General features: G+C 38.3%; 1 protein-coding gene across 7 annotated transcripts in view; it reads left to right on the forward strand.

Moving 5' to 3' along the window:
* The window catches only part of ACTR3B (actin related protein 3B), a 126,402-nt gene that overhangs the window by 54,311 nt on the left and 57,954 nt on the right, over nt 1-14,137 (forward strand). For 5 of the 7 annotated variants that reach the window (XM_072763217.1, XM_072763219.1, XM_072763218.1 and 2 more), the window contains one exon: nt 6,773-6,828. The exons of the other annotated variants lie outside the window; for them this stretch is intronic. In XM_072763217.1, the coding sequence (XP_072619318.1) occupies nt 6,773-6,828 (56 nt within the window). The remainder of the gene's footprint in view (nt 1-6,772; nt 6,829-14,137) is intronic. 7 annotated transcript variants of the gene reach the window in all.

Here is a 14,137-nt window from a genome sequence, read left to right on the forward strand (position 1 = left end):
AGGATGTGACATTTCCACTTTTAAACATAGATTAATTGAGCTTAAGTTGTCACCTTCTGCTCTAGACACATGGTTGTAGGAGGAATTTTAACTATATATAAATATGTTGAGTTGACAGTAGTCAGATTAATTCTCTTGACGGCAGAATTGAAAAGTCTGTGTGTTACTGCTGTGGAAAAATAGTGGCGTTTAACAGAAGAGTGAAAGAAGCTTTGTGCAAGGGCTGTTTAAAACGTTTGGGGCAAATGAGGATATATTTTATTTACAGAAAGAGACTTTGGAAGGATACATAAGAATAGGAGGTGGTGTAAGGCAGGAGTGGGGTGGACGGTATAGGATTGGGAGTGAGACTTCTGAATGGGTACCTTTTTAGGGTGTTTTGAAGTTTGAACTATGAGAACATACTCGTTTAAAAGGCAGAATTGTAACTTGGTATTGCTTTATGCAGCTATTCACTCTGTTGCCACGTGGGAAAGGGTCTCAGGACAGGGGTCTCAGAGGCACTGAGTTTGAGAATGTGTGTTTTTGAGAATGATTGCCTACCTTTACAGTGCTGGCTATCCTTTTGGAAGATAGTGTTCAAACAAACAAAAATCAAAGGCTTTTACCATAAAAACTGTTGGTTTTGATTCCTTATGTACACATTTGGGAGAATTTGATTGACATGGCTCTTCCCTTTTGGATGAAAAGATATACATAGAACTGGAAGAGAAACAATATGAAATTTTAGTATAGCAAGAGGCTTTCACAGTGAAAACTACACAGGAAGTTATTCGGGAAGATAATTGGTAGATTTGATCGTCTAAACTGTCAACAGTTATATTCCAGGAAATGTGTAACTGGGAAAAATTGGTAATGTGTAAGAGCAAGGATTTGTATCCTTGGTACATGAGGGTTTGCGCAAATTGGTAAGATACTAAGGTCCTAGTAGAAAATTATCTAAAGATAGTATGTGGAAAAATATAGATGGCTCATATACCTTAAATAACATTTAAAAAATTATTTATTTAGAGAGAATATGTTTGTGTGTGCACGCATGTGTGAGCAGGGGGAGGGGCAGAGGGAGAGAGACTCAAGCAGACTCTGCCAGGACTGTGGAGCCCGTGTTGGGGCTCAATCTCACGACCCTGAGATCATGAACTGAAATCAAGAGTTGGATGCTGAACCCACTAAGCAACCCAGGTGCCTCTCAAAAAACATTTAACAGTAAAGAGAATTATCAAATAATGGATCCTTTTACTTTTTGAATTATTTTGAAGTATTTTCTGGAAATGGTAGTATTTAATATTAGATAGGGATTATTGTGATTAACCTTTTATGGTTGAAGAAACTGAAGTATGGAGGGATTAATTTACTTGCCTAAAGTCACATAGTGCTGTGTTTTGAACTCAACACTGCAAGCCCCATTAAACTCCCTCATATCATAAATATATGCTATTTCAAACAGTATAGAATGCCTATCTGTGTATGGCCATCAGTCTGCCTCATTTTTGATGGCTATATAGCATTTTATGGAATTATAATCATTTACCTACTATGTCCTCTGTTGACGCATTTGGGTGTTTCCAGTGTTTTGTTGTTGTTTTGCTGCTGTATTGCAGCAGTGGATGGTTTCTCTTCCTATTTTTGCCTACATCTGAGAGTGCTTCTGCGGGTAAATTCCCAGAAATGTGCCATTTGGACAATGGGGTATATGCATTTAAAATTCTCATAGATAGGGATCCCTGGGTGGCGCAGCGGTTTGGCGCCTGCCTTCGGCCCAGGGCGCGATCCTGGAGACCCAGGATCGAATCCCACGTCGGGCTCCCGGTGCATGGAGCCTGCTTCTCCCTCTGCCTGTGTCTCTGCCTCTCTCTCTCTCTGTGACTATCATAAATAAATAAAGATTAAAAAAAATGTTTAAAAAAAAATAAAATTCTCATAGATAATGTGAAGCTTCCCTGTAAAATGACTCTTCAGCCTTTTACTATCACTCACGTATAATTTACTACCACCTTCTTGAGTATTGGCCCAGATCTTGAGTATTGGCCCAAATTTATGGGTGAATTTAATGATATTTGATGTTTCTTAAAAAAATATTCTTCTTATGTGAGAGTAAGGCCCGTCTCAATTTATTTGCCCGCACGTATATCGATTGTTCTTGGCACACATCTCTCTACCCATGTCCATATCTCTCTCTGTCTGTGTAGTTTAGTCTTGAAGGTAGCATGATTCCGTGTTGTTGCCATTGTGAATGGGATCCTTCTATCCCATGTGTATTCTCACTTCTTGTCAGGAAAGTTGTTAATTTTTGTCTTTTATTTAGCAACTGGCCATCTTACTGGATATCCCGTTTCCTTTAATATTCTACTGAATTTCCTCAGACTGTCCAGGTCTGCAATGATCATGTACAAATAAATTTTTGTCTCCTCCTTCCCAGTGTGACTCCTTTTATTCTTTGTGATTCATATTATCTAGTGATTTCTAAGCACGTTGACCGTCAGAACCATGGGGTTGGGACAGGAGATGTAAAACATGCAAGTGCCCAGGTTCCTTGTCTGGAGATTTCCCATTAGTGATTCTAGGACAGGTACTAGAAATAGGTATTTTAGAAGTTTCCCTGGTGATCTGTTCAGGTTTGGTACATTTTTTCTGGAAGCCTACCCAGGTGATCTTAAACTTACTTGCCTGCCAGAGAAAGTAGACCATACTGCAATAAAAAAAAAAAAAATCAATTTGAAATCCTCTTTTTAATAGGTAAACATTTTGACGAGTACTTTGAGGATTGGGGCCCTCCTTTCTTAGTATCCTCATAGTATGCCTGCTATATGTTTCTAGCTAGTAAACTACTTGGGATAAAAAAATGCTTCATTTTCATAAATGATGTCTTGAACACAGTCCATATTTAATAATTATGTTTTGCTTGTTGATTTTTTTTTTTTTTTTTGGTTCTGCCCCTAAATGGTTGAGCCTCTAAGATTGCCTCTTAGATTGTCTCTAAGGGGGCATGCCAGTTAGCATTGGATTGTCCTCCTAGGAGAGGATTTTAGGATGAGCATTTTTTTTTTTTTAAGATTTTATTTATTCATTCACTCATGAGAGACAGAGAGAGAGAGGCAGAGGGACACAGGCAGAGGGAGAAGCAGGCTCCATGCAGTGAGCCCAACGTGGGACTCGATCCCAGGTCTCCAGGACCATGCCCTGGGCCAAAGGCAGTGCTAAACTGCTGAGCCACCCGGGCTGCCCAGGATGAGCACTTGTTAGATTACATTGACAGTGTTATATTTAATATGTTCTTATTGAAGTTTGGTATGAGCCTGGGTTGATGAACATTTTATTAAAATTTTGAATGTCTTTTTAAAAAAAATCTTGTTAGACATTCATTACATTGTGATTATTCAAACTAACAACCTTAAGTATATTTGATCCTCTGTAAGGAGTTGCACAGAAAAATCTAAAGATATGAAGTTACCATAAATGATCTGAATAGCTTATGCTTTTGCCACTATTTTTAATGGTTTCAGTTTTGATAGGGCGATAGGGGAGGATTTCATTGTAATTTATTTATACATAAAAACATTAATATATCTTAATGTTAGTTTCCCTCACTCATGAAAATCGTTGTTTGCTTATATTTGTCAATGCTTCGTTATCTGTGTGACTCTGTGACAGAGGCATCCCTTGAGGGCTGTCTGAGAGCACTGTGCCTTCAGGGTCTCAGCATTCCAGCACCTGCTGGCAAGTGGCACCTGGTGATGGCGACATCATCAGTATCCAGTTGAATTTTGGAGCTGTGGGTCTAAATGTGCACCAGCCCGTTTTTGTGGTCTGACCTTTGCTGCTCTGGGCCATAGTTCATGATTTCGGGGGACAGTTGCGGAAGGATATCTGGGGATCTGCAGGGTTTACCTTTGTGCATTTTATTTCCACCACAACTTAAGGTAGTGTGTCTGTGGTGCGTAGAGTTGTGTACACCAGAAAGATGGAACGTGGCCACAGAGCATACTACGTGTGTGTTTTCTGAGCTTTTCAAAATTTTAAATTAGGAAATATTTCAAACGTACAGAAAAGTAATAATAGTAAAAAACCAAAACTTATGTAGATATAGCACTGTTCTAGTGCTTTCTCTGTTTCCCTATTTATTTATCAAACTCACCCTGTGAAATAGGTTGTATTATTATCTCCGTTTTACAGATGGAGAAACTGAGATACAGATAGGTAAAGTAACTTGCCCAAAGTCACACATTTGGTAAATAACAGAGCTGGACTTGAACCCGAGCGGTCTGGTGCCAGAGTGCATGTCTGGTCTTAGCCAATACATACATTCTTGACTTTCAGAAATATAAAAAAAATATAGAAATGATACTTAGTACCTGATATTAATAAATGTTAATATTTTACTGTATTCCAGGTTTTTTTCTTTTTTGGAAATAATCTCATCACACAAACAAGTATTTTGTCATCTATAAATGAAAGATTGTGCTAGATGATGGGTCTGGCCTTTTGTGGTTCCCTCCCCTTGTTTCTGACTTTCAGCATCCCCCCTCCCACTCCATTCCTTTCCCCAGCAGTTAGACAGCAAGTATCTTTCCTTACATTGGTAAGAACTCATTCAGCAGATATTTATGGAGTGCCTGGCACCATGCCAAGGGTGGAGGTACATCATACAACTTGTAATCTTTTTTTTAATTTTTTTAAAAAATTTTTTATTTTATTTTATTTATGGTAGTCACAGAGAGAGAGAGAGAGAGAGAGAGGCAGAGACACAGGCAGAGGGAGAAGCAGGCTCCATGCACCGGGAGCCGGATGTGGGATTCGATCCCGGTTCTCCAGGATCGTGCCCTGGGCCAAAGGCAGGCGCCAAAGCGCTGCGCCACCCAGAGATCCCTACAACTTGTAATCTAACAACGTGGGAAGACAGATTTTTTTAAGTCCAAATTACATATTTTTTAGAGGGGAGTGATATGGCCTTTTAAAAAATACAGTCTTTATTATCTATTTATTTATTTATTTTTATTGATGAGTAGTTAATTTTTTTTGTTATTTTTATAAATTTATTTTTTATTGGTGTTCAATTTGCCAACATATAGAATAACACCCAGTGCTCATCCCGTCAAGTGCCCACCTCAGTGCCTGTCACCCAGTCACCCCCACCCCCCGCCCACCTCCCAAAATACAGTCTTTAATTTGAGGAGTTTAGTGATTTCTGACCTACTTGTTTCTTTAGCCTTGGGTCAGCAGTTCAGTTTATTTATATTTATTGTCTGGAATATACTTCCAGAATGGTGATTGAATTGGGAATTTTAAAAAATTGAGTGTATATTGCCTTCCTCCTGGAAAGTCCCTGGGCCTGGGTCAACTTTGAAACCTCCCTTTGGGTCTGGTGAGCCCTGGAGTGGAGTCCACTTGGTTTGTGTGTCAGGTAACTTGTGGGACTTGGGGGCCCTCAGGTGGGTCTCAGAAACTTCTTGTAGGGTCCAGTGCGTTTCAGAGCTCTGCCCTGCCTAGATTCTTATGGAACCAAGACGTCGGATCCTTGGAGACTGAACAGTAGGGCGTAATTTAAATGGAGCTGACTTGCCATTTTTGGCTCACCAAAGCTCATTCATTCACTATGTGTTCAAAATTAGTAAAATTAGCATATGGTAAAATACATAGAAAAATCATAAAAATGATTTATTAAATTCGGAATGCAATACTGCATGAAAAATTTTTAGTATTGAGCATCTTGAAAGAATTTATAAACTAGAATGAGTTAATAGAGCTACTTTCCACACCGCTGAGCAGTGTTTTTCTTCATTACAGGCATTACTGCAGGACGATGGCTCAGTTGTCCAGACTTTACTATTCATTACAGTAGCCTAATAAAGGAGGAGCTGATGAGTCTTTTCAGTTTTCAATTTTTTATTTCCAGCAGATGGTTCTCAGTGGCGGTCTCCCCCTGCTACTTTTCTTTCTTTCTTTTTCTTTTATATATATATATATATATATATATATATATATATATTTAAGAGATTAGCAAATGCTTTTGGAACAGATAGTAGTATTTTGGCATTTGTTTTAGTTAAGACTTTTGGAATCCATCACACAGAGTATCTTGACAGAAAATGGGCTCCTTCTGAAATGAGATGATAAGAGATGCTCCTGTCAGATATTCTCAGGAGGTGGCAGTAGCTGTTTCTAGACATATGCCATGACATTTTAAGAAAATTATATAATCATTTTTAAGCCCCCCTCCCCCCAAAAGTTCATGAAGTTTGAGAAGTACACTTCTTTGAGAGCCAACTCTGGGATTTAGCCTGCATATTTAGATTTTTTTTTCCTTTTTTTTTTTTTTTTTTCTGTTCACCAGCTGCTTGGCTTTGGGCAGCCGAATTGACTTCCCAGTACCTCAGTGTTCTCATCTGCAAAATAGGGATAATATTTACTTTCTTGACAGGATTTTTGTCAAAAAAGTAAAAGAGTGTAAAAGCACTTGTAAAGTTGATAGGAATACACAAATATAACATGTGTTAATGCATGTGTGCAAGATTTTTCCCAATAGAAACAAGCATAACATTTTATGTTTTGATAACAGCTTGCTTGTCTGAAATGAGTGATTCGCAGTCATCATAAGCTTTATTTATTTATTTATTTATTTATTTATTTATTTATTTATTTATTTATTAAATTTCAATTGGATATTCTGAGGCTTGATATCTTAGGACTTGGAGAGCTTATAATTAAAGACGCTAATGGGATACAGGGGAGAGTATTATTATCTAAACCTGTGTTGATGACTTTGTGCTTTTAGGTATACCAAGCTTGGCTACGCAGGCAACACTGAGCCACAGTTCATTATTCCTTCATGTAAGTACAGCTCCACCCTCGCATTTCTAAAGGATTGGGGTTCTCAACATTCTGATTGTTTTTCCAGGCATATTAACTGACTTGCCATCTGCTTTTAGAAGACTGTTATGGTGACTGGGGAGGGTTATTAATGTTGACACCTGGTTGCTGAATATGCTGTGGACTGTGGCTGTACCCTAACTCCCCCACCCCCCCAAATTTCTGACACTTTGATTGTCTTCTGTTAAGCCCCTTGTCCCTGTCATTAGAGTTTCCGCTTTGGTGGTTGGCAGGGACTTTTCATTCAGCCATAAAGGTCTGCGCTACTTTGAAGAGGTATATCTAGTCCTTTAAGGTTAATTTGTAATTTTTTTTTAAATTTTTATTTATTTATGATAGTCACACAGAGAGAGAGAGAGAGAGAGAGGCAGAGACACAGGCAGAGGGAGAAGCAGGCTCCATGCACCGGGAGCCTGACGTGGGATTCGATCCCGGGTCTCTAGGATCGCGCCCTGGGCCAAAGGCAGGCGCCAAACCGCTGCACCACCCAGGGATCCCCTAATTTGTAATTTTAAGTAAGTGCAGTATTTTTTTTTTAAAGATTTTATTTATTCATGAGGGACACACACACACACACACAGAGACAGAGGCAGAGGCAGAGGGAGAAGTAGGCTCCATGTAGGGAGCCCGATGTGGGACTCAATCCGGGGTCTCTAGGATCACGCCTTGGGCTGAAGATTGCGCTAAACTGCTGAGCCACTGGGGCTGCCCTAAGTGCAGTTTTATTAGCAACTCCAGGGACTGAATATCCATTGTATTGTACTATTCACTTTATTGAAATATCTTTTTTTTTTTGAAATGAGAGGGTTGATGACTGTTTTATTGTGTTCAGAGTGTCTGCTTTTGTTCAAATTTTAGTCGCTAAAGAATGATAAACTTAAGAAATTTTGGCAGGAGTGCCCCCTACCCACTCTTTGTTTCCCATGGCAGCTTCCAGGGTCAGGTCAGTTGTTTATAGGGCAGAATTTTTTCCTGAAACTATTTAAATTTCGAATTATTATTTGGAGGCAGTTGACCAGAGTAACGTATATCCATCCAGAGTGAAGGGAAACTCTGTCTCTTAAATGTAACTCTTGTGAGATGAGTTGTGATCTTAGAAATTGAGTTGTTACAGGGTCAGTGACATTGTAATGACAGGCTCTTGTGAGCAGTATGGACCATGGAAAGCTTTGGAGAGCTGGAGACAAGGTTCTTAGCATTTATTCAAGGGAAGACTAAAGCCTCTGTCGGGTTCCTTGAGCACATTTCATTTACCTCATTCTACATCCTTCCTTGCTGGATGAAGTTAATCATGAATTTGATTTCTAGGTTTGAATACCTTGGTGCCATGATGGGGTGTCCTCAATAAGAGGCATGATTCGTCTGCTGTATCTTTATTCACAATTCATAATTTAGTGTAATCATTCGCTAGGGCTGCCATTACAAAATACCATTACAGAAATATATTTGATCACAGAATGGAGGCTTAAAGTCTGAGATCAAAGTGTGGTCAGGATTGGCTTCTGGTGAGGCCTCCCTCCTTGGTCTGCAGATGACACCTTCTCACTGTGTCCTCACATGGCCTCCCCCCCCGCTTTTTTTTTAAAAGAAGAGTTTAATTTAATTTAATATTATATGTTCCCCAAGTTTACTTTCTGTACAACACCACTTTTGGGACAATGTATGGCTAAAAAATAATATTCCACAATTTGTTAGATTCTACTCTAGATCATCTTAAAAAAAAAAAAAGGGAACAACACTTTAGAAGTTCAAAGACTGGTTGTTGACGTCCTCTCCCAACAGATGAGGAAGCTGGTCCTAATTTTCTTCTGTTAGCATATTCTCTGAATTCAGCTGGGCCTTCCTGGTGCTGTCCAAGTTCAGGTGTTGGTGTTTTCTTTTAAAAAAGCCACACTCGAATAGGATGACTGTGATCATAATCAAAGCCAAAGAGGGCAGCCCTGGTGGCTCAGCGGTTTAGTGCTGCCTTCAGTCTAGGGTGTGATCCTGGGGTCCTAGGATCGAGTCCCATGTTGGGCTCCCTGAATGGAGCCTGCTTCCCTCTGCCTGTGTCTCTGCCTCTCTCTGTGTGTCTCTTATGAATAAATAAATAAAATCTTAAAAAAAAAAATTGTCAAAAGGCCTTTAAAAAAAAAAAGCCAAAGAGAGATCTCTGTTGTTTCTTCCTCCTCTTCTTCTAACAATTTCATTTAGATTAAGGCCCCACTTTATGACCTGTTAGCTTTGATTACCATAGTCTCCATTTTATAGTCTCCATCTCTAAATGCAGTCACACTGAGGGTAAGGGCTTCAACATAGGAGTTTGAGGGGACACAGTGAAGTCAGAGTTGGCACTTTGTAGGCTAGATCGGTCTTCTGTGAATTTTATTATCACAAATGCCCTGGAACTTGATCATTCCATGCTAGATTGATAATTTGGACTTTCTGACTTCTCAGAACACATTGGATTTTAACCTTGTTAAATGCCACAGCGCGAAAAGGCTGACCTTGCACCTTTTGCTTTAATGTGCTGCCATTTAAAACTGCCAGCAGCATTCAGCTGGCTGGCCCATTTAACCTGTCATCATTAACAGGGAGGAGAACTGAAGTTACTTATTAGCAGGATTTCATTCACTGTCAGACAGCAAAGCAGCTCTCAGATTGGTGCTGTCAACCTTCACAGTAGCAGAAGCTAGAAAGAGCATAAAAATGTCAGAGGTAGGAGTAAAAGAACAGTTATATTGTTGGCTACATTTGTTGCAAGAGATGGAGAAGCCCCAGGAGGCGAGGTGAGAAGATGTTTGGGCAGAAGTGAAGATGTTGGACTAGGTAGAGGGCTTGGTTACCGCAGGCTGTTGGCTTCACTGCTAGCCTTAGTTCTGGGAGCTGAATCATGTTTCTGGCTCTAGAGGCTCTGTTTACAAGGTGAAGTTCAAGTCACACATGCTGAGGTAGCACCCACAGAGTAAAGGTGGAGCTTGTGTGGATGTGTGGTAAGGCTCTCTGATGCTGCTGGACATGGAGGCGATACACATGGGGCATGTGAAGAATAGTGTTCCGCTGGTGTTGGAAGTCCCAGCTCTGAACAGACAGTGGCAGGAAACGTGGTTGGAAATGTGGAGGAGGGCCAGGTCATGAAAGACTTTGTCCTCTTAAGGAATTTTAATTTTATTTTGCCTCTGGGAATTTTCAGATTGTTCCTTGAGGGGCTCCCCTGGGCCTGGCCCCCTGGGCTGGAGAGGTACTGAGCCCCGTTTCGTCTTGTACCTGATTTGTTTGCACTTGTGTGCAGGATTTTCTTGATTGTTTGAAAGGTTTTCCCTACCTTTTTTTGTCTTTACATTGTTGGAGTATATTGAGAGTTGTTGAAAAGTTTTCTGCAGAGGGCTAAGTATATGTGGTGATCACATCCATAGAAGGAGCAGGTGGGAGGTGCAAGGAGGGATCAGGGGAAAGTAAGTACATTTTAGACATTCTGTGTTTGAAGAGTTCAGTTATAAGGGTACTATAGGCATCAGGTGAAAGGTGCATGCTCAGGGGAAGGTCTAGACCGAAGATGGAGACTGAGCCCAGAGATGTTTTAATTTTTTTTTTTTTTAATTGAAGAGTTCTTTAAAATTTTTATTTCAGCCAAAAAGTTTTGCAGAAGATGATATTGCATAGACCCATATACCCATCACCCTGAATGAACAAATGCTGACCTGATTTCATCCTGTACATATGTAGTAAACACACGCATCAGAGTGGGTGTGGTCCTCTTCCTCTGCCTCCAGCCCATCCCCTTCCTTTCAATCCCTGCTCTGCCAGGTACTTCCTGTGGCCGGTATGTTCTACCCTGACCTTTTAGGTGCAGAGTACGTAGCATTGGTCTGTCATTTAAATATTTCCAAATGATACCGTACTGTAAACCACTTTCTGCATTGTCCTTTAAAAAGAAATCCCTCAATAATGTGTTTTTAAGATTTATCAGTGTTAATATCCTCAGTTCTCCATCAGAGTTCTAGCATTTGAATCTCAACAATTTTTTTTTTCACTTGGGCATTTTCTAGTTTTCTGTATTATACAAAATGGTGCAATAAACCTCTCTTTATCCACATGTGCTAGTTTCCCAAGAGAAAATAATGCACATGTTGTCCGGGTGTGCACCTCTTCAGCCTTCTCAGCTGTTGCCAGGCTGTGATTGTTGTGTTGATTTAAACTCCTATCACCGGTGGCAGAAGGTTTCTGTTTCTGCACAGCTTTGACAATAGTTGATGTTGGTAGACTTAAATTTTCACCAGTCTCATGAATGTGCATTTCTCTGATGACTAGGTTTTATAAATTTGCATTTATAATGTCCACTTCTCTAATGACTAGTAAGGTAGAACACCTTTCATTGCCTGTTCACATCTTTGCCCATTTTTCTGTTGCATTTTTTGGTCTTTTTTATGGAGTTTTATGGGGCCTTATATGTATACTTTGAATATTAATTTGTTGCAAATATTGTCTCCTACTTTATGACATCTTTTTAAATGATTTTTTAAATGTAGAAATTTAAAATTTTGATATAGTTAAAATATTCAGTATTTTCTATTTATAATTTCCATTTTAAAAAATACATTTCTGTTCCAAAGTCATAAAGATTTTCTAAATTTTCTTATAAAATTTTGAGTTTATTTTTTGAATATAGTGTGGGATACTTATTTTACTTATTTTCCAAATGGAAGGACACTTGTCCCAGCACCCTTAATTAAAGAGTGAATTTTAATTTGTCATTCCTTTTCAATCATAGGTACCATATATGCTTGGGAATATTTCTGGTCTTTTATTTTGTTTCATGCATACATTTGTTTATCTCTGCTCCAAATTCATGGTATCTTAAATACTATTATTTTAGCAAGTGTCTCGATATCTGGTAGGTGTGGTTCTTCCCTTCTTTTTCTTTCTCAGAATAACCTTGGCTATTTTTAGACCCTTACTCTATATAATAGATTTTAAAATCAGTTTAAGCTCCATGAAAAATTGTAATGGAGTTTTGATTAGAGACACATTCAGTTCATAGATTAATTTGGGAAAAATTTGACATCTTTATAAGTTGAGTTTTTCTATCTATGAATATGGTATATATGTTGTATTGTTTATTCATGATTCTCATGTTTTTTAGTAATGTTTTATAATAATCTTCATAAAGCTCAAACCTTTTTTTTTGAAAAAGATTTATTTATTTGTTTCAGAGAGAGAGAGCATGTGCCAGCAGAGGGAGGGTCAGAGAGGGAGAGAGAGAATCCCCAGGCATACTCCCTACTGAGCAGAGAGCCCAGTGAGGCAGCCCCATTCCCTTGAGATCATGACCTGAGCCAAAACCAAGAGTCAGCTGCTTAACCAACTGAGCCACCTAGGCGTCCCAAGCTCATATACTTTTTGCTAGATTTAATTTTAGGTACCTTTATGCATTTGTTCCTGTTGTGAATTTTCTAAAAATACATTTTATATTTAGTTACTCCTAGCATATAAGAATGCAATTGAGGTTTTTTTTTTTTTTGTGTGTGTGTGTTTCAATCCAACAACTTCTCTTATTCTATTAGCTTGCAGATTCTTGTAAGTTTTCTATGCAGACTGTTAATTGCAAATTATGGTTATTTGTTTCAATTCTAGTATTTCATATTTTTTTTCTTGGTCTTTTGTACCGGCTAGAACTTTTCTGCCATAGTGACTAGAACTGGAGGTTCTAGTGGGTGTTTTTGTCTTTCTGATTTAATTTTTAATTTTTAAAAAACTTTTGTTTTCAAAGGTTTATTTATTTGAGAGAGTGCATGTGTGTGTGCGAGTGTGGAGTAGGGGGTTGGGAGGGGGAGAGGGTGGAGGAGAGAATCTCAAGCAGACTCCCTGCTAGGCTGAATGCGGAGCCCATCTGTGGAGCTGGATCTTATGACCCTGAGATCATGACCTGAGCCCAAATCAAGAATTGGATGCTCAGCAGACTGAACCACCCACATGCCTGTCTTTCTGATTCTAAAAGCAATGATATTAGTGGGACACTAGTGATTACTCTTGGGTTTGTGGAAATGTTCTTTTCAGTACCCTTTCTATTCCTAGTTTACTAAGAGTTAAAATTTAAAAAAAAATTGTGGATGGATATTAACATTTAAGGCTTTTTGTGTATCTATTGAGATGATCATATGGTTTTGGACATTTAAGCTCCTAATATGATGAATTATATATGAATATATATATATGAATTACATTAATATATTTTCATACATTAAACAGTCTTTTATTTCATTCTTGAGATAAGTTCTACTTGGTTATGAAATACCACTACATGCTGGATTGTATTTGCCAATATTTATTTGGGTTTTTGCATCAGTGTTCAAAAGTGAGGTTGGTGTATGATTTTCCTTTCCTGTACTTTTTTGATTTGGTTTGAAAATCAAAATTATACTGGCCTTAAAAAATGAGTTTTTCAGCTTTCTTTTCTGTTCTTTGGAATAATTTATGTAAGATAGGAATTATTTATTCCTTGAAGGCTTAGTCAAATATATGACATTCTTTTGGGAAATGTACTGTATATATTAATTACTGTTGTCTGGTAATTATGTAGCAAGTGTTTCTAAGATACGGAATTTATATCTATCTCTTTAGATGCACTCTGCCTTAAACACACTTTTCTGATAATCTTTCTTAAATTACCCTCAGATGACTTTTTGGCATTGGGAAAATAATCCATCTCTTCTGGTTACCCTCATTCTGTACTCATACAATTTTTAAAAACCTGCATAACATTTACATTTTTCTTTATTAAGTTTAATTTTATGAGTTTTGGTTCATCATGACACTAATGACACTAACTCGGGGTTTTATTTTTTAATTTCTTTAAATAGTTTACAAATTATATTTTATTTGTCTTCAGATATGTTATTTTGAAATAATTACAGACTCACAGGTCGTGTAAAAAACAGTTTGGAGAGGTCTCATGTACCTTCTCCCTGTTTCATCCCTGGCTACATCTTACATGATTATAGTACAGCATTTTTTTTTTTCCTTCCGACTGCTATAGCACAGCATTAACACCAGGGACCAGACATGAATCCAATGTGTGTGCAATTCTGTCATTTTATCTCATGTAGATTCCTATAATCACCACTACAGTCAAGATGTAGAACTATCACATGACCATAATAATCTCTTCAGTGCTATTTCTTTATAATTACACTTGTCTTCCCCTCCACCATTCCTAAACTTTGACATCTACTAATCTCTTTCTATAATTTTGTTTTTTGAGAATGTTTTATAACTGGAATCATACAGTATG

This window comes from Vulpes vulpes, chromosome 7 (assembly GCF_048418805.1).
Source record: "Vulpes vulpes isolate BD-2025 chromosome 7, VulVul3, whole genome shotgun sequence".
NCBI classification, from domain to species: Eukaryota; Metazoa; Chordata; class Mammalia; order Carnivora; family Canidae; genus Vulpes; species Vulpes vulpes.